Genomic DNA, 23,314 nt, shown 5'->3' on the forward strand with positions numbered 1-23,314 from the left:
AGAAAATGGAGGCCACAACTGTCTTATTTTCCACCATCTCCCCAGTTCAAAGTATAGCACAGGACACACAACAGCTCCTTAAAAATGTTTGCTGAGGGCTTCCCTGGTGGCGCAGTGGTTGAGAATCTGCCTACCAATGCAGGGAACACGGGGTTCTGAGCCCTGGTCTGGGAAGATCCCACATGCCGCGGAGCAGCTAAGCCCGTGCACCACAACTACTGAGCCTGCTCTCTAGAGCCCGTGAGCCACAACTACTGAGCTCACGCGCCGCAACTACCGAAGCCTGTGCGCCTGGAGCCCGTGCTCTGCAACGAGAAGCCACCGCAATGAGAAGCCCTCACACCGCGGTGAAGAGTAGCCCCCACTCGAAGCAACTAGAGAAAGCCCGCGCGCAGCAACGAAGACCCAACACAGCCAAAAATAATAAACAAATAAAATAAATAAATAAAAATAAAACTTAAAAAAATAAAATAAAATTGGGCTTCGTTCAGCTCAGCCCCTTCTGTAGCACCTGCCTCCTGTTGTTCAATGCCACCAGCCCTCTTGCCCTGTGGAGTAGAGCAAGGCTTCTGCTATTGGCTTCAGTTCTCAATTGCTCTAGTGGCCCAAAGCCTGTTGGGTGTCTTTACTTTGAGACCATCCTGACCGTCAGTTTCTGTGAAAGAGTAAAACAACAAAGAGAACGCACTCCAGGGAAGCAAGTCACGGAGTAGTTTAGGAGGAACTAAAAGGGCCAGGTCGTGGCAGCTGTGCTAATGAGGCATTGACCTCCGGCCTTCTGGATCTGGTAGAATGAGTTCACAGGTTTGTACAGAGTTGACTAAAACAAGTCCCACTGTTCACTGGGCACGAAAGTCTTCAGTGAGGTCCGGTAGGTGTCTGGCATCTGAGTCACTCAAAACCTGTGGCCCTTTACCTTCAGCTGACTGAAGAAAGCTGTGATGAAACTCAACAGTTGTTTATATTCTCCCAGGCAAGTTTCCTGCGTGGAAAATCTCTTCTTCACTTTCTGGGGCAGCACCTATTCCTCCTCCCCGTCTCCCTTCCCCCTCTGTTCCTTCCTACACAACTTTCAGTAACTGAAAGAAGGCAGAGGGCAGCCTCTGGCCTGTCAGTCAAAGCTTCCACGGAGCCGTTTCTCTGCCAGCCAGCGGTTACTTCCAGGAACCAGGCACAGCCTGCGTGTCCTCAGTTCTTCATTACCCTCTCCAGCCTTGGCCCGCAAGCAGAGTCTGCCTTCCTCCGTCCTGTGTGACAGTAACCTGGGGCCCACATGAGAAGTATGGGCTTCTCACCCTCCTGCCCATCGCCTCTTTTCCACATCTGACACTCGCCACCTTTCAGAGTCCCAGTGGCCTAGTCCAGCCTTAAAATTAAGTCCAAACCCCTCACCACAGTTTATAAGCCCGTTAGGGTCTAACCCCTGCCTTCCTTTGCAGCCTGGGCCACCAGCTACTTCTCTCTCTTTCTGGGCTCCAGCCACACCAGAATTGCCATTGATCTGCCTAAGGCTCTCCTCACTTCAGTTAGACCCTGTCTCTTCTGACTGACCCACTCCTCCCCTCCTTGGATGCCCCCCCGGCCTCCTGGACTCCTTCCTAGCAGGCATCAGCTGTAATTGGATTCTTGACTATATAATGAGCTGTTCCACACCTTTCTCTCTACCTAGACTATGCCTCCTGAGGTCAAAGACTATTCCTGGTTTGTATCTCCACTGCCTCATACAATGCCTGGTACTCAGCAGGCATAAAATCAATTTATACTGAGGAATGATTATTGAATGACAACTCCCTTTCCCCGGGACTGGCCCAGCACCCCCCAACATCATCTCAGTATTTGGTATGTTGTGAATTGTACAACAATTCACCCTCCCGCCTAAACCACCTTCCCACCACTCGCCTCTGTCTGGATTCAGTCTTGGTCCAGACTTGGGGCAGTAAACTTGAACTCATCTTCAAAGTTCTGGCATCACCTGACACCAGCCTCCCTTCCTTCCCTAGGACAGGGCTCAGTTTGTGAGATGTTCACTCTCACGGTAAGTGAGTTAAATATCCCTTCCCCAGGTCAGCCCTTTGCCCAGCTTCTCCCTGGGGATTGCAGTCATCAGCAAGCCCTACATGACAAAACTAATCACACTCACCACTGGGCAGAGCACCCTGCCAGCTTCTAGAGGCTTGTGGGGCTGTCCAGCTGTATCGTAGCTCACTGATGTCCCACAGAACTGCAGGAGTCTCAGGATCGTCACCCATCTTTACCTAACATCACATTGTCCCGCAGGTCAATTGACTCCAATTCTAGAAGCAGGAACTACTTTACAGTACAGACAAGACCAAGAGCTGCAAAAATGAGACACCTCGGGACTTCCCTGGTGGCGCAGTGGTTAAGAATCCGCCTGCCAATGCAGGGGACGTGGGTTCGAGCCCTGGTCCGGGAAGATCCCACATGCTGCGGAGCAGCTAAGCCCGTGAGCCACAACTACTGAGCCCACGAGACGCAGCTATTGAAGCCCGCACACCTGGAGCCCGAGCTCTGCAACAAGAGAAGCCACTGCAATGAGAAGCCTGTGCACCACAACAAAGACCCAACGCAGCCAGAAGAAAGGATGAGACACTTAACCAGCCATTGGGTCCTAGGAATGGTCCCTGTGGCAGATGTTGTGGATTGCCGCCCCCAGAAGCCAATCCCAACCCCTTTCTCCCTTGTTGCAAAGCTAGAACCATCACCTTTCCAGACTCCCTTGTAGCTAGAGTCATGTGACACGGTCCTGGCCAAAGTGCTGTGTCCTGAGGCTCCTTGGAAGTCTTCCCTCCCTGCATAAACAGACACAGTTCCAAGGGTTTTGGCCCTTCCCCCAATCTGGGTCCAGAATGAGGAAGTATCTAGGGGAGCAGCCATCATCGGATATTAAGGCCAAAATTCACGTGCTGAGGGTGACAGAAAAGATAAGAACCAGGACCTTGAGGAACCAGCTAAGCTGCCTTGAACTTCTTGTCCTGTGAGAAAATTAAACTCCTAATAATTGAAGCCACAGCTGCTCAGGGTTTGTTAAATGCCGCCAAAAGCACTCCTAGTTGACAGTTACTTTGACCGCTTGTCTCTAACCCTCAGGACCACTGGACTCCTCCTGCCAAAAGGCCTTGCCTGTGGCCCGCCTTACCCAGCATCCACGCAGTGACTCCCTTCCACAGCCATCTCCTCTGGACCGTTGCCTCATTTCACCCGCACCCATGCCAACTGTGACGTTTCCCATGCGGCTAGAGCCACACCAGGGCTGCCAACCCCTCCTGGGCCTTCGTCACCCTCACTGCTGCTGGTGCCTGAGGCTCTGTCGCCAGCTGACTCTGGGTCCCTGGCAAGGTAAATGTTGTCTTCACGGTTCACTGTGTGGTCTAGGTTTGGGCTCCCCAAGGTATAGATGGTCCACCTCTCACCTCTGGCCTGCCCCCGTTGGCAGTTTTTTTGGTCTTGTCCTGAAGTAGAGTTTCTTCTACAATTTAAGCAGAGGGAACGGCCTCAACTAAGGTACAGACAGCATGGAAAAAACAGGAACAACCATTCTAGTCTGCCCAAGACTAAGGAGTTTCCTGGGATGCAGAAGTTTCAGTGCTAAAACCAGGCCAGCCCCAGGCAAACCAGGAGGGCTGGTCACCCTGGTGGGATGCCTGGAGACCATCAGTAATTCTGTACAGCTGGAACATGCAGGGTGAGCAGTGAGGCTGGAGAGCTGGCAGGGGCAGATCTCTGAGGGCTCCCCGGGCCATTGAATCCTGACCAGGAGGGGCCGTGGAAGCGTTGGAGGCAGGTGTATAAGTGTCCTAGGGCTGCCATAACAAATTATCACAAACTGGGTGGCTTAAAACAACAGAAATTTATCCTCTCAGTTCCGGAGGCCAGAAGCCCTAAATCAAGGTGTCAGTGGAGCTGCATTCCCTCCAAAGGCTCCAGGGAGAATCCCTTTCGCGTCTATTCTAGCTTCTGGTGGCTCAGGCATCCCTGGGCTCGTGGCTGCATCACTCCAATCTCTGCTTCCGTCTTTAATGGCCTTCCCCTCTTCTGTGTCTCCGCCTTCCTCTGCTTTTCTAAGAACACCTGTCACTGGATTCAGAACCCTCTTGGATAATCCAGGATGGTCTCATTTCAAGATCCTTAGCTTAATCCTCCTTGCAAAGACCTTTTTCCTAAATAAGATCACATTCATAGGTTCCAGGCATTAGGACTTGGACCTATCTTTTGGGGGGCACACCATTCAACCCACTACATCAGGGAAGCAACACTTTCAAGTTTGGAATTTGAAAAGATCACCCTGGAAGCAGAGAAAACATGGTTGAATAGGGGCTCTTCAGCTGTTAAATAAACATCGTGGAGGCCTGGGGAGAAGCCAAGGGGTGCATACGTGAAGAGCAGTGTGAGAGCTGTGGTGGGTCCCATTGGGCACCTTCCTTCTATCCCTAAGGCTGTCCACGTGTTGCCCAAGCTTTCTCCAGCCCCTCCGTCCAGGCCTGCCCCTCGCAGACTCCAGGCTCGTTTTTGCCCAGAGTTGGCTGATGGGCCCAGGGATGGGTGTATCCTCCCTTGCCTGACTACAGCTGGTCTCTGGAGCCCCAGTTTCCTGTCCTAGGACTAACTAGTCTCTCTCAGGTGTGACAGACACCAGGAATGCTCACCCCTGCCCGCAAGCACACTGTCAGCTTGATGAGACCATCCATTCATTCCTCCAACGTACATTGGTTCAGTGTGTGCTCTCTGCTGGAACCATGGACCAGACACAGCCCCTACTTGCCAGGAGTTCACAGGCCAGTCTGGGTAATAGATGAGGAGAAAGTAATTTCAATACCACATAAGCTATGCCCGGGTGTATCACAGGCAATCCCAGGAGGGCCATTGGGCCAGGCTGTACTCGCAAGGGGCCTCAAATGTGGATATATTTTTCATTAATTCTTATTCGAGTATAGTTGCTGTACAATGTTGTGTTAGTTTCTTGCTGTACAGCAAAGTGAATCAGTCATATGTATACATATATACACTCTTTTTTAGATTTCCTTCCCATTTAGGTCACCACAGAGCACTGAGTAGAGTTCCATGTGCTACACAGTAGGTTCTCATTAGTTATCTGTTTTATACATAGTAGTGTATATATTGTCAGTCCTAATCTCCCAATTCCCCCCACCCACCCGCTTCCCGCCTTGGTAACCGTAAGTTTGTTCTCTACATCTGTGACTGTGTTTCTGCTTTGCAGATAAGTGCATCTGTGCCATTTCTCTGGATGCCACATATAAGCGATATTACACGGTCTTTGTTTTTCTCTTTCTGACTCATTTCACTCTGTATGACAGTATCTAGGTCCACCCGTATCTCTGCAAATGGCACTATTCGTTCCTTTTTATGGCTGAGTAATATTCCATTGTATGGATTTTTTTTTTTTAAATTGAAGTATAGCTGACTCTCAATATCGTGTTAGTTTCAGGGGTACAGCAAAGTGATTCATTATACATACATATATATATTCTTTTTTTGGACTCTTTTCCATTATAGGTTATTACAAGCTACTGAATGTGGTTCCCTGTGCTAATCAGTAGATCCTTGTTGTATATCTATGTTCTATATGGTAACGTGTATCTGTTAATCCCATGCTCCTGATTTATCCCTCCCCCCATCAAATGTGTATTTTTGACATTATCATCCAAACAGCATTTACACAGGCACAGACACACGTCCTGACCAGGTCGAGTATTTAAACATTGCCACAGGTTTTGTATCCCAGTTTTTGTTTTGCTTTTTCATTTTAAAAACGATACCAGGAACCCCCAAGGTGACTCGGGCCTCCCTCAGCCTCTGAGGTCAGGAAGGCCTGCTGGAAGGTGCAGCTTCTAAGATGGGTTGGGAAGCAGTTGACCGGGGGAAGATGGAACCAGCCAGGGGAAGGGAAGGCGTCCATGGCGAGGACTAAAGGGAAAGCCCGTGTGAAGATTTTAAAGATCGAAAGAGCAACGTGGCAGCTTCCAGAATTTGAGAGGAAGGGGAGCAGCGATAAGACTGGAGAAGGCATGGAAGTGGAAGTGCGTGGTGGTCCAGGCTAAATGCTCGGCCTGTATCATGAACGTGGGGAAGCCATCTTTAAGCCAGAGGTCTCGCAATAGCGGTCAGGAAGAGGCCTGTTTCCTGGTCACTGCACATTTTGTGCTGTTGGAATGGGTGCCGGGGCTGCATTTGACTCTGGAAAACACGCCCCCTTGGCTCAGCAGCAGGTGGGTGAGCAGGGAGACCCATGTCTGGGACCGCCTCACTCCTCTCTCATCCGAAAGGAGAAGACAGTGAGGCAGAGAGCTTGGGAGTGAGGAGCGCTGAGTGGCCAGGGAAGCATCTATGGTAGAGGAGGCCTGAGTGGGAGGGGGGCCAAGCCCCGTTTTAGTCTTCCTGCTGGACCCCCAGGCCCTCGCTCTCCCCAGCAGAGTGGAGAGGTGGAGCCCCGCGGCCTTCCGTCTTCTTCCCTCCGTGTTTGTCTTGGCCGAGAGCTGCTGGAGGATACTGGAAGCCAGTTCTGTCAAGGCGGAGCTGGAGGAGTCTCGGCACATGGGATCACAGGGGAGGGAGTGGGAAGGGGTCTCAGGGGGGGTGATGAGGGGGGTCCCCTGACTCCTTGCGCGCTGCACAGCCTCAGCACCATGGAGCCTCCTGGTGAGGTGGCTGAAATCCCCGAGTTCCTTGAGGCCCACCTGCTCCAGGAAGGCATTCACAGACTCACAGGTGCCAGAAGATGTGTCTCCTGCTCTTGCGGCACGACACACAGATCCGTTTAGACGCTGGCACTCAAGCTTCCGGGGACTTGGTCCCACCAGCAGGCCCCCTGGCCTGAGCAGGGCTGTAAAGGAGGCCTGGCTGGCCCAGAGCCCTGGCTAGGCCCTGCCACGGCCAACTCCATCATTCTCAGACCTTGATTCAGTGCTGCCTCCCCCGAGGCCCAGCGTGGACCCTCCCATGTCCTGCTCTGCACAGATGCTGACAGGTCACGTGTCCCACAGCTGAAGGTCTCCCCCGTCCGCCTCCACCATCTGCTGAGGCCCCATAATTATTCCAAGGCCAGTGCAGTCTCACTCCGAGGGGAGAGTTCACACAGCCCTGTAATGTAACCCAGGCCCTGGGCTGCTCGGGCAGGGGGTCCCCAGCTGGGTAATGAGCCGCCGGCTTTATTGAACTCCCTGGCTTGACTCTGACTAATCAAGGCTGCCCGGCCTTCTGAGAACCCGTCTAAGCACCGTCGCTAAGGACTTCCTTCTCCCCAGCACCCCAATTCCTGCTCCTCAAATCTTTCCTCCTCCCCAGATATGTTTAAATAACCAGGATCAGGGCAGGGAGGTTCCCAGGGGGTGGGCCTCCCCCATCCATCTGGGTGAAAGTGTGGCTGCCTCAGGTCTGGGGGCCCAAGCAGGATGGACCAGAATGGGCTGCCCTTTGACTACGCTAGGGCCACTCCAAGCGGAAGCCAGACCTGCGGCTCCCACCCCAACCCTGTCTCCTAAACCCACGTACTTCCCTCTCACCTCTGTTTCTGGAGGCCTGCACTCCAGGAGGGAGGGCCTTGGCCGAGGAGGCGTGCTCTGGGCCAGGCCTGTCCCCGGAGAAGTGTAGGAAACAGGGTCCTGCTCAGGCCTCAAGACCCAGCCCACGTCACATGAGCACAACAGCCACCCCAGGCCTCTCCCTCCTCTCTGCTCCCCGGCACTTGTAAGGACCCCTAAGACAGCGAATACCACTCTTACGCTTTTGCGTGTTTGTTTTCTGGCCAAGACTGTGTCCTCTCTGTGGATGAGGACTGCCATCTATCCCTATGCACCCACAACTTAGCACAGAGTAGGTGCTTTAAAAAACATCAAGAAGGGAGAGGGAGGAGAGGTTTCAAGAGGTAAGGTTTGGTCTGTGCATGAGGGACATGGCATCTGAGATGCTGTCCCTGTGGATCTCCAGGTGTCTCCACCATATTTATGGCTGAAGTGTCTGGAGGGGAGAGACCTGACCCATTTAGGAAGCAGTGTCAGTGTGTTGTCAATACTCTAGCGGTTCGGGAGTTGTTCGGCTAATGGTGAACCTGAGGTCAAGGGTCACCCGGAGTTCATTGTCCTGGGTGACTTCCTACTGGCTGCACCTAGAGTAGGCCTTGAACCCATCCTGGAGGGTGTGAAGGGTCCATGGGCCCTCTGCCCTCCCACAGTGGTGGGGCTCTTCTGAGACGAGGTCAGGACCCAGCCCTCTTCCTGACGGAGCTGTGCCTGATGTCCCTGGGGAGGGTGAAAAGCAGGGGAAACCCCCAAGTTCAGGCCCCTGCTCGGGCTGACCCAGCCCATCTCCATTCCCCAGGGGCCTGCGTAGGTGGGAACGGACAGCTGAGCCCTTCTTTGGTCCCGGGGAGCTGGTGAGCGTGGGTTCCATGCCACCCTCCAGAGAAGAGAGTGAGGGAGACAGAGTCAGAGGGAGCCAGATCCAGGGACCGTGGGCGGGAGGGCCCAGGAGGAGAAGACTTCAAAGCACTCCCAGAACAGCTTATAAACAAGCTGGGCTGGTGGGGCAGCCAGCGGGGGCCTTTCTGGAGGGGCCGGAAGCTTGCATGGGGTTGTGTGAAGAGCACAGGACAGGGGTCAGAGAGGGGAGGCGTGAGCCTCGGGGGCCCCAGGCAGCCCCACCTAACCTCTCTGTGACTCGGTTTCCTCTCTCTCCCTCCGGAGCTGGCGTGAGGGTCAGTGTGACGATGTAGGTGAAAGTGCTGTGTAGGCGCCAAGCCCTGATCAGATGTTATTTATTATTCTGAGCTGTGTTTTGGTGGGAGACTTGGAAGGGCTGAGAGGGAGAGCTGAGTGTTCTAGGGCCCCTTCTTCCCCAGTGCTGTTTTGAGAGTTCTCAGAGCAGAATGGCCAGGAGTGGGGCCCGGGCAGGGAGAGGCCCATGGCTCTCGACAGGATCAAACTGGGCGGAGGATCGGGTAGGATGGACAAGGTTCCCTGCTTTTCCGACCCCCACCCCCACCTCTGGTCTGTACCCCTCCCTGCTCCCCCGCTTCCTAACGGTCTCAAGTGACTCCCCAGAAATCAGCCTCCTCTCCCCGGATACCTGTGTCATGTAATGGGGCTGTGACAATTTTTCTAAGTCCTGCTCAGAAGTGTGTCACTGTCCATTTCCCTTTGTGATATCCAAGGAGGCTGCACAAACCACGTTCACCAAGTGCTGTGCAGAGGCCTGACTCTGGGCAGCTGGAACACGGGTTTATGAAATTACAGGGAATTCAAAGCAGCCGGCGCCGCCCGCTGTCTGGCTTCATTACTGGGACCGGCCTCGGAGGGAAGTTTATTCCAATAATTTAGGGGATTAGGATCTGACACCCTTCATTAACTCTTTGACATAAGCAGAAAAGACAGATCTTGCAGAATGACCCACACGACGGGAAGGAATTGGCTCAGGCAGGGAGGAGGCAACACGCCGCCCACGAGGAAGAAGCAAAGTCTGCAGGGTGGAAAGAGGGTCGCTGCCCTTTCACAGGCCAACTGGAGGGTGAGGTCTAGCCGGAGGGGGAGAGCGGGTCAGGGCTCGGCACTCAGTTTCCCCATCTGTGAAATAAGTGGGGCCCCACCCCATCGACTGCCCCTGGGACATAGCAGCTCGGTTACTGCTCCCCACATCCTTTGCAGCTGGTCTTGAAAAGGTATCTCTCTCTTCCCCATTCCATGGCAGGCTCTGGCTCTTTTCCTGTCCCCTCCACAGATATAGCCCTTGATGTTTCACAAACTTCTTGTCCAGCCTGTAAAGACCAGAGTTGGGGCTGCACATCGACAGCAGTTTTGACAGCTGGGTGGGGAGGGGTGCTCTGCAAAGGCCCCACAAGCTGGTGTCCCTGCATTAATGGTGGGGTCACGTAGCTGTGTGACATGGGGCAAGTTGCTTACACTCTCTGTGTGTCTTTTCCTCAAATCTAAAATGAAGGTACAGTTTGTTGTGAGGATTAAATGAGACAATGCACACAGCCTGGCACACATTAAGGCCCCAGTAAATATCAACAATTAGTCGTCCTACCGCTGCTCACCGGGGGTGACCTTCTCCTTCGTAAAGTAAATCAGGGGGACGAGAGCTGACTGGCACTCCCTGAGTGCAGCCTTCATGGTCGTTAGCGAGGCGGCTGGGCTGCCCAGCGCTGTCCCAAGACACTGTGACCACATAGGTTCTCTTGGAGCCGGGAGCGTGTCAGTCGAGGAGTAGGAATGTGATTCGTCCCTGAGCCGGGGGAGCCGGAGCATATCTGGTATGTGTCTCTGGAATGATTTGGGGAAAATTCCCCGAAGTTGGAACTTGAGATGCAAACTGCCGGGACAGAGAGATAGGGAGCTGTCCGCACGCCCCCCACCCTGGGACCTAGTGCTGGGGTGGGAGTCAGCTTACACAGCACACAGGCTGCTCAGGCCCGCCCTGGAATGGCCGTGAACTTGTTGTTTTTCCACGTCATTTGCTCTCAGATGCACTATCGGGCCGGCGATGCTAACCCTGCGGCTGCAGGTCCCTCCTTGTAACAAGCGAGTGTGTGTTCTTCGGAGGTGGCCCAGGGGAGGAGGGGGCCCGGCCGAGAGGTGGGGGGAGGGGAAGCACGCCTCCTGGTGCAGTACAGTGAGCTTGCGTGTCCCGGAGCCAGCTCCCCCAAAGCACATGCCATTTCTGGCCCCTGAAGGGGTTAAAGGCCTCCTGGAGTCAAAAACAAGCAGGTGTCCCACCGTGCCAGATACGCCGCCTAAACTGCTTCCAGCTTTTTTTTCCTCTTCTGCAACAAGTCTGTGATCAGCCCCAGGACAGAGGAGCCGGCAGCCTGCCTGTGACAGGCGTCAGGTTAGCTTGCTCCCAGTCGGGTGGCGCGCCCAGGACGTAAATCCAGGCTCTGGCCCCCGTGCAGCTTCTCTCCCTGCACACTCCGGAGAGGGAGCCCCCTTCATCTGAGGCTGCACAGCCCGGCGGGCTCCACAGACCTGGTGGAGGCAGCCTCGGCAGCCACAGCCCTAGCAGCGGCGAGGAGGCCCGCTGGGGTGGGCAGGGCAGGTGTCGGCAGCCCCCCGAACAGCACAAGGCCCTGGGGGCCCCAGCCCTGGCGCCGTCTCAGGGGAGGTCTCTGGGCGCCGCAGACCCCACCATGCGGGCCCCGGGGTGCTGCTGTTCCCGGTCCTGCTGGGGACAGATGGCAGCGCTGCTGCTGCTGCTGCTGGGGGCGCCCCCGCGAGGCCTGGCACTGCCGCCCATCCGATACTCTCACGCTGGTATCTGCCCCAACGACATGAACCCCAACCTCTGGGTGGATGCCCAGAGCACCTGCAAGCGGGAGTGTGAGACGGACCAGGTGAGTGTGAATCCGGAAGCCTGAGATAGGCCACGTGGTCTTGTTAGCGAGGGAGAGTGGGAGCTGGGTGGTGGGAACGACTTGGAACGTGAAGGAGCCCAGCCCCGGGCCACATGGAGATAAACAGGGTGTGATGTCTGTCTAACTTCGATGCCTGGAAGAAGAGGTGGGCGTGGTGTCAGAGTTTCTCAGGGGCTGGGAATCTTCGGATTCCTGGTCTCATGTCTGCGGAGGGCTGCTCTGAGCCAGCACTATGCCAGGCACATCAGAGAGACTGGTGTGACCCACCCATGGCCTGTCGACAGGTGAGAGTGGAACTCAGGACCCCCAATAGGCAGCGCAAGGCTCCATGGCCAGGGAGGGGAGGGTGGGCCTGCACCCCGCAGCCATCTGACCACAGAGCTGAGGCTTCATCTGGCCTCTGGGCCACTTCCCCGGGGGTTTGGACCCTGACCCTGAGATCAGAGCAGGCTGATGGGGAGGGTGGGCAGGAGTGGATCTGAACAGACTCTCTGGGTGTCCGTAGGGGGCACGTAGACCAGGTTTCAACCTGCCAAATCCCTCGCGCCTCCCAGCACTCAGGGCAGGCCTGGTTCTAGGGCAATTCCCTCCCAGCTCCTGAGCCCGAGGGCTGTTCCCGTCACTTCCCCATGGGGTGAAGCTCCTGCTGGTACCTGACGCCTGCCTGGGCAGAGATGCGTCCTGCCAGTCTGGCAGCTCCTGGGGCTTGGGCTGGGTTGGTCATCACCAGGGACCATGGGAGACCATGATGCTCCCTCTGCCGAATGCATGTAACCTACGAGAGCATAGGCTGGCCCTGGGGAGAGCGGCCTGTCCCTCACAGTGCCCACGGGACGATCCAGGCCTCTCACTGGCAGGGAGCAGCGGCGGAGCCGAGGGAAAGGAAGGTAAGGACTAGGGAGGGGTGGAGCGTCCCCATCCGGCTGAGGTTGTGCTGTTCGTTGGCCACGTTTGCGGGCAAGGCTGTTTCACTGGCACAGGCTGGCCTGATAAATCAGGTGCGGCTCGGAGACAGTGAGACTCTTGCTGATGCTGTGTGTCTTGGGGAGAAGGCACCTCCATGGGGCTGGGGATATGGACAGCCTACGGGTATGTTCTGAGCCCTTAAGCAAAAACTGTTCTAAAAATTCCCTCCAGGTTTTCTGTGCCCAGAAATACCTTCCCCTGGTCCCCAGGGACCCAGGCTTTCCTGGACGTCTGAGTCCTGAAGGAGCTTCCGGGGCCAGAGTCTTTAAGGAATTGAAGGGCCCTCCGGCAAGGAGCAGGTTCTCTGCTACTCAGCCCCCTCTTCCTCTCACCCTCTCGCTGGGTCCCTCTCCCGCAGACCCCAGCTCTGAGATCTGTCCATCCCTGTCCCAGAGCCTCCCTGGTGTGGCCTAGAAGCCTATGCCAAGCAAGGGCTGCAAAACAAAGTCCCCATTCTGAGCCGAGAGGGGAAAACAGTAAACAAGTCGGGCAGGCGGGCTCCACGTAGCCCTTAGTTGATGTGGAATGTCGCAGGGGCTGAAGGGAAAGTTGGAGCCGCACGAGGCCAGCCCTGGTGGTGAGCAGCTCCCAGAGCCACGAGCAGGGCTCAGGATTAGGGGCACTGCCCACATCCCAGCGAAAACACCACGTGAAATCCTTGTTTGTGTCGGCCCCAGAGCGTGTTGCTAATTTTGAGGAATTAAACTAATGCCGTACGTGGCTCCACAGAGAATCAGAGGGAATTACACAGCCTGGCAAGTCCATGCTGATGGCCTTGCTGACCTTTGCCACACAAAGGGACTTTTTTCCCCTGTGGATTTCCCCGTGCAATGTCCCACAGGTTGGAACTGGCACAGCCCACGGTGGCCAGACCTGGTGTCCTGGGCCTGTCCTGCCTGCCCTTCCTCTAGGCTTTGGATGAACATGGGCCAGCATCAGAGCTGCCGTTCCTGATGTGTATGTGGACAGCCTTGAAGAGCTGTCCCAGTGGTGTCCAACTTTTCCCTCTTAGCATTTGGCCAGGGCATCCCCATTGGAAGAGACAAAAAAAGGCAGGCTCGTTTGTTCCAGTCGACACCTCACGGCGGTAACGATAGGATGTAGAAGAAAAATACCTCATCAGAGTCCCATCCACCTGGAGCTTGAAGCCCTTTCCCACCACTTCCCAGCTCTGTGGACTTGAGCGGCTCCTCTCTTAGTCTCTGCATCCTCATCTCATCTCATGGTAGTAGGAAGACTTTCCCTCTTACAGTATGTGACCTTCCTCTTCCCACACTGCTAGCTGTGTGACCTCGGGCAAGTTACCTAGTCTCTCTGTGCCTCAGTTATCATTACCTGTGAAGTGAGAATGATGGTTGTACCCATTGTGATGAGCATTAGATAAGCTGACAGATATAAATGTTCTTAGAAGAAGGCTGGGCAAATAGTGGGTGAATACATTAGCTATTAGTATTGTCGAAATGGTTTTCTCATGGTAGGTGCGCATCTATTAGTTCCCTTCCCTGGAGACCATGGGGGAGGGTGGGGGGAAGCCTGTGTTCTCTTCCTTCTCCTCCTTGCTCAGACCTCTCCATCTGGCTCTCCCCAGGAGTGTGAGACCTATGAGAAGTGCTGCCCCAACGTGTGTGGGACCAAGAGCTGTGTGGCGGCCCGCTACATGGACGTGAAGGGGAAGAAGGGCCCCGTGGGCATGCCCAAGGAGGCCACGTGCGACCATTTCATGTGTCTGCAGCAGGGCTCCGAATGTGACATCTGGGACGGCCAGCCCGTGTGCAAGTGCAGAGACCGCTGTGAGAAGGAGCCCAGTTTCACCTGTGCCTCCGACGGCCTCACCTACTATAACCGCTGCTACATGGACGCCGAGGCCTGCTCCAAGGGCATCACACTGGCTGTCGTCACCTGCCGCTATCACTTCACCTGGCCCAACACCAGCCCCCCACCACCCGAAACCACCGTGCACCCCACCACGGCCCCCCCAGAGACCCCTGGGCTGGACACAGCGGCCCCAGCTCTGCTCAACTACCCCGCGCACCAGTCGGTCACAGTGGGTGAGACAGTGAGCTTCCTTTGTGATGTGGTGGGCCGGCCCCGGCCCGAGATCACCTGGGAGAAGCAGCTGGAGGATCGGGAGAACGTGGTCATGAAGCCCAACCACGTGCGCGGCAACGTGGTGGTCACCAACATCGCCCAGCTGGTCATCTACAGTGCCCAGCCCCAGGACGCCGGCATCTACACCTGCACGGCCCGCAACGCCGCCGGCGTCCTGCGTGCTGACTTCCCGCTGTCGGTGGTCCGGGGGGGTCGGCCTTCGGCCACCGAGGAGAGCAGCCCGAACGGCACAGCCTTCCCTGCAGCCGAGTGCCTGAAGCCCCCTGACAGTGAGGACTGCGGCGAGGAGCAGACCCGCTGGTACTTCGACGCCCAGGCCAACAGCTGCCTGACCTTCACCTTCGGCCACTGCCACCGCAACCGCAACCACTTTGAGACCTACGAGGCCTGCATGCTGGCCTGCGTGAGCGGGCCGCTGGCCGTGTGCAGCCTGCCCCCCCTGCAGGGGCCCTGCAAGGCCTACGAGCCCCGCTGGGCCTACAACAGCCAGACGGGCCAGTGCCAGTCCTTTGTCTACGGGGGCTGCGAGGGCAACGGCAACAACTTTGAGAGCCGGGAGGCCTGCGAGGAGTCCTGCCCCTTCCCTCGGGGGAACCAGCGCTGCCGGGCCTGCAAGCCAAGGCAGAAGCTCGTCACCAGCTTCTGTCGGAGCGACTTTGTCATCTTGGGCCGAATCTCTGAGCTGACAGAGGAGCCCGACTCAGGTCGCGCCCTGGTGACTGTGGACGAGGTCCTAAAGGATGAGAAGATGGGCCTCAAGTTCCTGGGCCGGGAGCCGCTGGAGGTCACTCTGCTCCACGTGGACTGGACCTGCCCCTGCCCCAACGTGACGGTGGGCGAGACGCCGCTCATCATCATGGGTGAGGTGGACGGCGGCATGGCCATGCTGCGGCCCGACAGCTTCGTGGGGGCCTCGAGCACCCGGCGGGTTCGGAAGCTGCGCGAGGTCATGCACAAGAAAACCTGTGACGTCCTCAAGGAGTTCCCAGGCTTGCAGTGAGGCCCTGCGCCCCTCCCCAGTCCTGTCCCTGACCTTCCTCCATTGACCCATCCCCAGCACCCCTCAGTCAGCAAACTGGGCAAGGTCAGATTAGATGGTCTTAGGCCAGCAGGGGAATGTCAATCAACGCATCCGAAAAAAGCCACCGCGTGGACATATATACACTACCAAGTGTAAAACAGACAGCTAGTGGGAAGCAGCCGCATAGCACAGGGAGATCAGCTCTGTGCTTTGTGTCCACCTTAGAGGGGTGGGATAGGGAGGGTGGGAGGGACACGCAAGAGGGAGGAGATATGGGGATATACGTATAGCTGACTCACTTTGTTACACAGCAGAAATTAACACACCATTGTAAAGCAATTATACTCCAATAAAGATGTTAAAAAAAAGAAAAGAAAAGAAAAAAGCCACCCGAGGGTCTTAGATCAACTTCTATTCTTTGAGTTCAATAAAGAGGGGGTGTCTTTTCAGCTGTGGGGGACAAAAGGAGAAGTCAACAGACACCTGCAAGTTATTCCTAACGACCAGTCTGCTCTGGCCTTCTTAGCTTCTCTTGGCTGGCCACTCCCTCCCCTGGCTCTCCCAGCCTCCCTGCCCCTAGCCAACCTCCCAGCCAGGATTCTAGAGATGGAGGCTGCACGATGGTCACAGGAATAGTGGAATGAATTGGTTTGCAAAAGAAGTAGGTGGGGATGGAAAGGAGGGCCCAGGAACTGATGGGACAAATTTCCCACAGCCCCCCAGAGCGCTATGAGCAAAAACCACTTCATGGGGGGATTGTGGGAAGTGAGAATCGGGAGGCTTGGCCTGAGTGGAGGCTGCCGGGCAGGTGCCTTTGGGCGGTGGTCAGCCTGTGCTTTGGTGAAGTTGGCCTGGCAGTCTCTGAGGCCACCACAGCACATGTGGTGAAGAGCACGTTTCTCATGTTTCTTCTCTCTTGGCTTTATTGATTGGTTTATTGATTGTTGATTTATTGATTCAGTTCTGTTCAATCCAACTCAGTGGACATTTTCCAGATACTTACTGGGTGCCAGGTGCTAGGACCACAGAGAGATGTTAGTCACTGCCCAGCTCATAGTGAATGTACACAAATGTCCAGACCCCAGGGCTCCCCCAGAAGCAGACCGATGGCTGGCTCTCCCCGCTGTCAAAAATCCCATTTTTAACAGACAGCGTGCTTTCAGCTGCCACTGGCTTCCTTGGACATAAAGCAGATAGAAGCCCCAGGATCTGTTTTGGTGGGAAGAGAAATAAAGGAAGAGGAAAAGCAGGCAGGGAAGGGAGTTGGTGAAGGAATAAGAAAGGAGGGAAGAGGGGAGGCAGGCCTGGGAAGGAAAAGGAATGTTGCTCGATGCTCCCATCTGGTGGTGGCCTTGGGAGCCGCAGGGACCCGGAGAGAGGCTCTAGGTGTGGCCTGGGAGGGCCGGTTTGGGTGTGCGGCAGCTTGTTGGTGACCTCTGTTTCTGGACTTCCTGTGCAGGTCTGCCACCACACCACTAGGTAAAGTTTTGGGGAAACCCACCGTCAGCTCTTCCTCTACCCCCATTCCCTCCTCAGCCCTTCATTCTGCCCGTGCCCCTCCATAGCTGAAGAAGGTCTTTGTGGGGCATTTTTGTTTCTTCCTCAAATGTAGGGGGAAAGATACCAATTAAAAGCTCCGAGTATCAACAGCCCTTCTTGTGTGGTTCGTTTGGGCTAATGTGGGCGGGACGGGGGGGTGGGTAGCGTCGTTTCTTTGGCGACCTGGTGGTTGGGGGGGGAGCTGGGGGGTGGGGGGGTTAATCTGTCCACCTGGATCCTGTTGAGGTGGTAACGGGACTTCTTACTGTGGCGCCCACCCCAGCTCTGTACATGAGACGCAGGAGAGCTGAGGCCAGAGAGGCCAGGTAACTCACCCAGGAACACGGGCAGGAAGGCACAGGGTGTAGGCCCAGGTGTTCTGCCTCGTATCTCGGTCCCCTGCCCCATCACAACAGCACGGTGGGCCAGGGCAGACTCCAGACCCCAACGCTGATGGTCAGTTCAGGGGCACGAAGGTGGAAGAGACAGGAGTGGGCAGGGGGCCATGCTGCTGTCCTGCTGTTACTCCCTAGGGGGCCTCTGGGTGAGGCTTGGTCCCAAAGCCCTGGGTGCTCAGAGCACGTGGCTGGGTTCCCAGGCTGAGGCAGCAGCACCTCTGGTGCCAGGGGCTCCTGGCTGTTCCCCTCCCCGGAGATGTGTTCAGGAGTTTTCAGCCAGGGCGTGCTCCCAGCTTGTCTGTCCCCTCGGCTGGGAGCCAGCTAAGCACGAGGGACACCTGACCCCTGTCCACTTCCCTGGTCTTCCCGGGCCATAGTCCCAAGGAGGAATCCAGGCCCAGCCCAGCCCAGCCTGGGTCGATCCCTCCTTAGAGATAATTCCCTGCAATAAGGAGGGGCCAGGATGGAGAAGACAAGCTCCTCCCTGAGAGAGAAGAGAGGCCAGAGGAGTGGGAGCTCCTCAAGTCACCACTGGGAAAATGCTGAGCACAGAACTTAAACAAGAAGGTGTGAGCACCAGACACAGGCCCTGCCCCTCTCAGGTCCAGAACCAGGGAGTAACTCCTTCCCTTCCCTCAGAGGGCGGACACACCGTTGCACCTGCTTCTGGGCTGAGGTGCCCCAATAAGTGGCACATCACCTTAGAGCCCGAGGGGGCAAGTGTCCACGTGCCAGCACCCGTCACCTCCCCTCTTCCCTCCACTTGCATAGACGTGGGGCTGAGCCCTGTGACTACCGGGCGGAGGTGTGAGAGGCTCAGGGGATCTGCTCTCAGGCACTGGCCACACACAGCTGCAGACCTGGGGTCCCTGTCACACTCCATCCCCAGCTTGGCAGGGTGGGAAGGCCCAGCCTGTGGAGTCAGACACACCTAGGGCTGAATTGGGGCTCTGACACGTATCCGCCGTCTCTCTGAGCCTCAGTTTCCTCATCTGTAAGACAGAGCAGTTCATGGAGACTTGAGGTGCTCGACCCTATTAACTGTGTCAAACTGAAAAGCCTAGGAAACAGAACCTGGCACAGATGGCTGCCCCTGGGCCCCCTCTGCGCCCTCAGCAGCTCCCTGGCTGAGAGCAGGCCCCCAGGACTGCTCTCCTCCCCTCGCCCTTCCATCCAGACCTCAGGTTTCACAGGCTCCGTGACCACGCAGCTTCAAATGTTGTATTCTGCTGCTCGGAATACATCCCAAACTGACCACCCCGCATAGGTTGATTTGGGATTTGGAAAATATGGGTACTTGGGGAAAGGGTGATATAGTATCAATGATCGTTGTGGACCTGCCACATGGCGTTTATTTTCTGTCCTTGAAACCAAGTCTGTGCCTCTCTCTGTCACCCAGGCCTTACGTAGTAACTGGCTTCTGGGAGGTGCTGAGTGCAGGCTGAACCGAATTCCCAGGGCCTGGTTGCCAGGTGACCTAGGGAGGCCCAGCCTACCCCGTCTGGGAGATTTGGCCCCAGGATATAGGGGGATCGAGCCCTCCTTCAGGTCGAGGTCAGACTCACCTGCTTTCCTGTCGCTGGATGCTCGCTCCTCCCCTGCTCGCATCTGTTGTCTCCCTCTCTCCACCCTCCTCCGCCTCTACCCCAGCTCTCTGCCTTCAGAGGCTCGCTCTGGTGCCGGCTGTCTCCAGACCAGCTCTGAGGCCTCCGCTTGGAGGACAAGACAGGGGCAGGACGGCTTGGCTTTTTCCAGCCTCTGAGTCCCCCAGCCCCTCCAGCCTCATAGGACACACTGCCCCATAGTCTAATGTCACCCCTGGACAGTGGGGCCAGAGAGCAGGGACCGGGGGCGGAACCTGATGAGTGAAGGGGGCGAATAAATACAGCTACATGGCGATTTCCTCAGACTGTGGACTGCGCCCTGTGTCCCACCATCCTGCTATAGCATCAACATTGAGTGGGCGCTTACTGCAGGGCAGATGTCATCTCTTGTCATCTCCGTCACGCCTGTGGGAGACAGAACGCTCTTTTGTAGGTGGGAAAACTGAGGCTAAGGAGACGAGAAGCTTGTCCAAGATCACCCAGCCGCTAAGTGGCAGAGCCGAGATTTGAACCTAAGCAGTCTGACTTCTAGGGTCTTAATGCTCATGCTATGCTATTTCTCCCAGCATGTCACACACCACACACACACGCGCGCGGCTCTGGGCTGGGCAGTGTGGAATCCCATCAGGACCCCAAATGTCTCCAAAGAGCCTGTCTTCCGTCAGCCACACGCACACCACCCCATGCTTCTGAGGTTACGTGTCACATGGTATTTCTGTCACACACGTGAGCAGTCATGGCCCAGATTCCGGAGCCTGCTCATCCTTCGAGACTCAGCTCCTTGGGGAGCCTCCGCTGTGCCCAGGCCGCACACTCTTCTCCAAGTCTCCATCTCCCTCTGCACTTGCACTGATACCTGGCCAGAGCCACTGCTTAGGGCTCTGGGAGGCCGGTGGGCCCAGCTTGCAGGGACCAGGGGGATTCGCTGGATGAACAAATGGTCCCGGGACCAAGGGCCACGCGGTGCACTGGAGACCACAGGGCTGTGAAGGGCTCCTTTGGGGTCTTCCTTCCTTTTGCCCAGCTCCACTTCCTGATACCGTCTCCTTCTCCTTCCACCTCCCCAGAGTCTGAAGTCTCCCTCCTGCTCTGGGAGTGTGTGATTAATACAGGCAGGATGGAGGGCAGGGTTCCTGGGTCCTATTCTTGGCTGTGGCCTCATTCTGGAATGAGCCCTGAGGTCAAGTGACACTCAAGCTGTCGGGAGGAAGGAAGCCTAACCCTCTAGCTAGCGCTGCCCTGAGGGAGCGGGTAGGGCAGGCAGGTGGGCAGTCCACCACCCTCTCCTTCCCGCCTCTCTGCCTCCTATTTCGGGGTTGGGCTGGGGTCTCTGTGTCCCACCCCAGCTTACCCCAGGACGTGAATCTCTGACATCCAGGTCTCCAGCAACACCCTGGACACCCAGACAAGGGGAGAATAGGCTGCATCTCCAATGCTTCCTGGACTGGACCCTCCCAGAGGTAGGACCTCTTTCCAGCACGTCTGTTGGGGTGAGGTGAGGTACTTGGGTGTGTCTCTTGTCCTTTTCAAGTCTTCAGGATACGGCTAGAGACCTGGCAGGATGCAGATATACCCACCCTGATCATTTGTTTTCTGTCTTGGTGTGAGGGACACACCCAGTTCTGACAGAGGATGGTGACAGTTTTGTCTCCTTTCTGTGTGAACAGCCAGGAAGTAGAGACAGGGCCTGGGGAAGTGGTGAGGAACCCCAGCAGGGGAGGAGCCCAGTGCCAGAAGAGAACGGATGGGCATTTCAGGGTGAACAACTCTTCTTTTTTTTAAGTTTCCAGGTTCTGCTAATGCTGCTCTCCTGGGACCACATTTGTTTTGGCCGCACCGTGGGGCTTGTGGGATCTCAGTTCCCTGACCAGGGATCAAAGCCAGGCTCCTGGCAGTGAAAGCGCTGAGTCCTAACCACTGGACTGCCAGGGAATTCCCGGGTGTGAACAACTCTGATCAGGCACTTTACAAAATGTTGTCCAGTTTAATCCTCACAACCTTCTCTCAGCTGCATCTTTTACTGTTTCACCGTGTGATAGACCCCACCCTAGGCAGCAATGTTCAGGAGGGCCTTGTTCACAGCACAAGGCGTGACCATAGAGGGTTTCAACAGATACTTGTGGAATGAATGAATGACTGAATGAAGCCAGCCCTACAGACCTTATGGAGGAAGCGATGACCTCAGAGGTATTATTGCCCCTGTTTTACAGATGCTGAATCTGAATCTAAACGTTTAAAGGAAACTTGCCCAAGGTCATAAGGCTAATAAATGGAAGAGCCAGGATTCAGACCTGGGTCTGTCTGACTTTAGTGCCCATATTCTTTCCAGGGTAACATATATATTTTAACCATTTCAGCTGAAGGCTGAGGGCCCCAAATGGCCGTTCCCCGCCTGAACGTCCCTAACCACCTTTTCTAACTGGTCCCTGACCTCCAGGAGTGCCAAGGCTGTACAGAAAGTCACAAAGCTGCACCCTCCAATAGCTAGCATTGAATTCATGTAAGTAAATTCATAGGAAATCAAACGTTTAAATTCAGTTCCTCAGCCCCCCTAGCTATAGTCCAAGGGTCACGTTTCATGTAGATTAGTGGCTACCATATTGAACAACACAGACATAGAGTATTTCCAGCATCACAGAAAATTCTGTTGGATAGCCCCGTCACAAAGGATTAAACCGTTAATTCTTGTTTTCTCCGGCAGAGATCTTGTGTAAGGGTGCAGGCCCTGACTCTAGCTCCTGCCCTGCCAAGGGCTCCAGGGATTCCTGTTCCTGGTTTTGGTCTCATGGGTCCTACCGCCACAAGGGCTTTTGGAATTGCCCTACTGTCTCTAGACTCTAATCTCAGCCTCAGAAAAATCCCCTCATCTTTTCTCCCAGAAGGCTTCTGTTAAGCCTTCTTGCAGATAAAGTTCTTGATGGCCTTTCTCAATATCCCAGATTTCCTAAAGAGGTACACAGATGAGTACACACACACCAAGACCCAACAGTTGTGGCACTCAGGGGAAGATGAGTTTACCAAACTTTTAGCTAAGTATGACAGAGAGGGGCTGCTGATGGGAGGGAGACAGTAGGGGCTCCAGGTCAAATCCTCTCATGGCATGGCACAGTGCCCACGACAATTGGGAAAGTGCTCTCACTAGTGGGCCAGGTGATCCCCAGCTCTTCAGAGACGTCTGTGGAAGTGCTGAATAAAGGGCTAAGAATTAGTTTGTTTGTTATGGTCGTTGCTGTCAGAATTGAATTGCATAAGACTTTAAAAAGAGGCACCAGATGTTTTAGGCCTTAAGGCCCCCAAATTTCGCTGGTATACAGGATGAGTGGCCGTGAGGAAAGGCCAGAGTCATGGCAGAGCATGGGCTCTTGAGTCAAACTACCTGGGCTCAAATACTGGCTCTGTGACTTTGGGTAAGTTAACCTCTCATGCCTCAGCATCTTCATCTGTAAAATGGAATAATAATGGTTTTCATAGTGCCTCTCCAGTCGTAGTCAGCCCTGGGCCTGATTGCTCCAGCTGGTTGGGAATAATTGCTGTTGCACGTTCCCACCTGTGGCTGGAAAGAACCAGGAGATGAGAACAGGCCTCTCTCCTCAAATCTGCTCTTGGACAGCAAAGTAAGAACAGATGCAGTCTCCTTTGCTGACAAAGGAAGAGTCCAGGATAAGGGTAGCCAGAAAGGAGAGAAGCGAGAGGAAGGGAAAGAGAGGCACACACTCTGGGTTGGGTGGTTGGAAGCAAGCGGAGACAAGTGTAGCAATGAGGTAGAGATGGTTCATACCTCCAAGTGTAGAGCTGAGTTCTTTCTTTTAAATTTTTATTTTATTATATTTGTATTTTTGGCTGCGTTGGGTCTTCGTTGCTGCATGCGGGCTTTCTCTAGTTGCAGCGAGCGGGCACTGCTCTTCGTTGCGGCGCGTGGGCTTATTGCGGTGGCTTCTCTTGTTGTGGAGCATGGGCTCTAGGTGCGCAGGCTTCAGTAGTTGTGGCACACGGGCTCAGTAAGTAGTTGTGGCGCGAGGGCTCAGTAGTTGTTGCGCACAGGCTTAGTTGCTCCGCGGCATGTGGGATCTTCCTGGACCAGGGCTCAAACCCATGTCCCCTGAGTTGGCAATTGCGCCACCAGGGAAGTCCCTGGAGCTGAGTTCTTACCCTTTATTTCAAGCACCACTCCCCATCTCAATGCACCAAAAAGGCCAACAGAATAACAGGGGAAACAGCCTCAGAGTTTTGGTGTGACCAGTAACTCAGACTCAAAGTAATCCTCTCAGTCATCACAACCAACAATTTCACCCTGTGA

At 55.3% G+C, this 23,314-nt stretch overlaps 1 protein-coding gene and 1 long non-coding RNA gene across 2 annotated transcripts; both read left to right on the forward strand.

Annotated features, from left to right (window-relative positions):
- The first annotated feature begins 10,707 nt into the window (after positions 1 to 10,707).
- On the forward strand, positions 10,708 to 15,691 carry WFIKKN2 (WAP, follistatin/kazal, immunoglobulin, kunitz and netrin domain containing 2). The gene is made up of 2 exons (XM_004282558.3): positions 10,708 to 11,359; positions 13,935 to 15,691. Exons 1-2 carry the CDS (start codon positions 11,156 to 11,158, stop codon positions 15,453 to 15,455), a joined length of 1,725 nt encoding a protein of 574 aa, XP_004282606.1. The 5' UTR covers positions 10,708 to 11,155; the 3' UTR covers positions 15,456 to 15,691.
- Positions 15,692 to 15,848: 157 nt separating this feature from the next.
- Positions 15,849 to 22,225, forward strand: LOC125962141 (uncharacterized). The gene is made up of 3 exons (XR_007473616.1): positions 15,849 to 16,955; positions 20,396 to 20,477; positions 20,801 to 22,225. It is a non-coding gene; the product is annotated as an uncharacterized LOC125962141 (long non-coding RNA).
- Positions 22,226 to 23,314: the final 1,089 nt, after the last annotated feature.

The sequence above is a fragment of the Orcinus orca genome, chromosome 19, assembly GCF_937001465.1.
Source record: "Orcinus orca chromosome 19, mOrcOrc1.1, whole genome shotgun sequence".
In the NCBI taxonomy this organism is placed as follows: Eukaryota; Metazoa; Chordata; class Mammalia; order Artiodactyla; family Delphinidae; genus Orcinus; species Orcinus orca.

Excerpts from the sequence above, each read along its gene's own strand:
- WFIKKN2 (XM_004282558.3), top strand. The coding sequence starts at position 11,156 with ATGCGGGCCCCGGGGTGCTGCTGTTCCCGGTCCTGCTGGGGACAGATG. Across the intron at positions 11,360-13,934 it reads GGGAGTGTGAGACGGACCAG|GAGTGTGAGACCTATGAGAA; the intron begins GTGAGTGTGAAT and ends GGCTCTCCCCAG.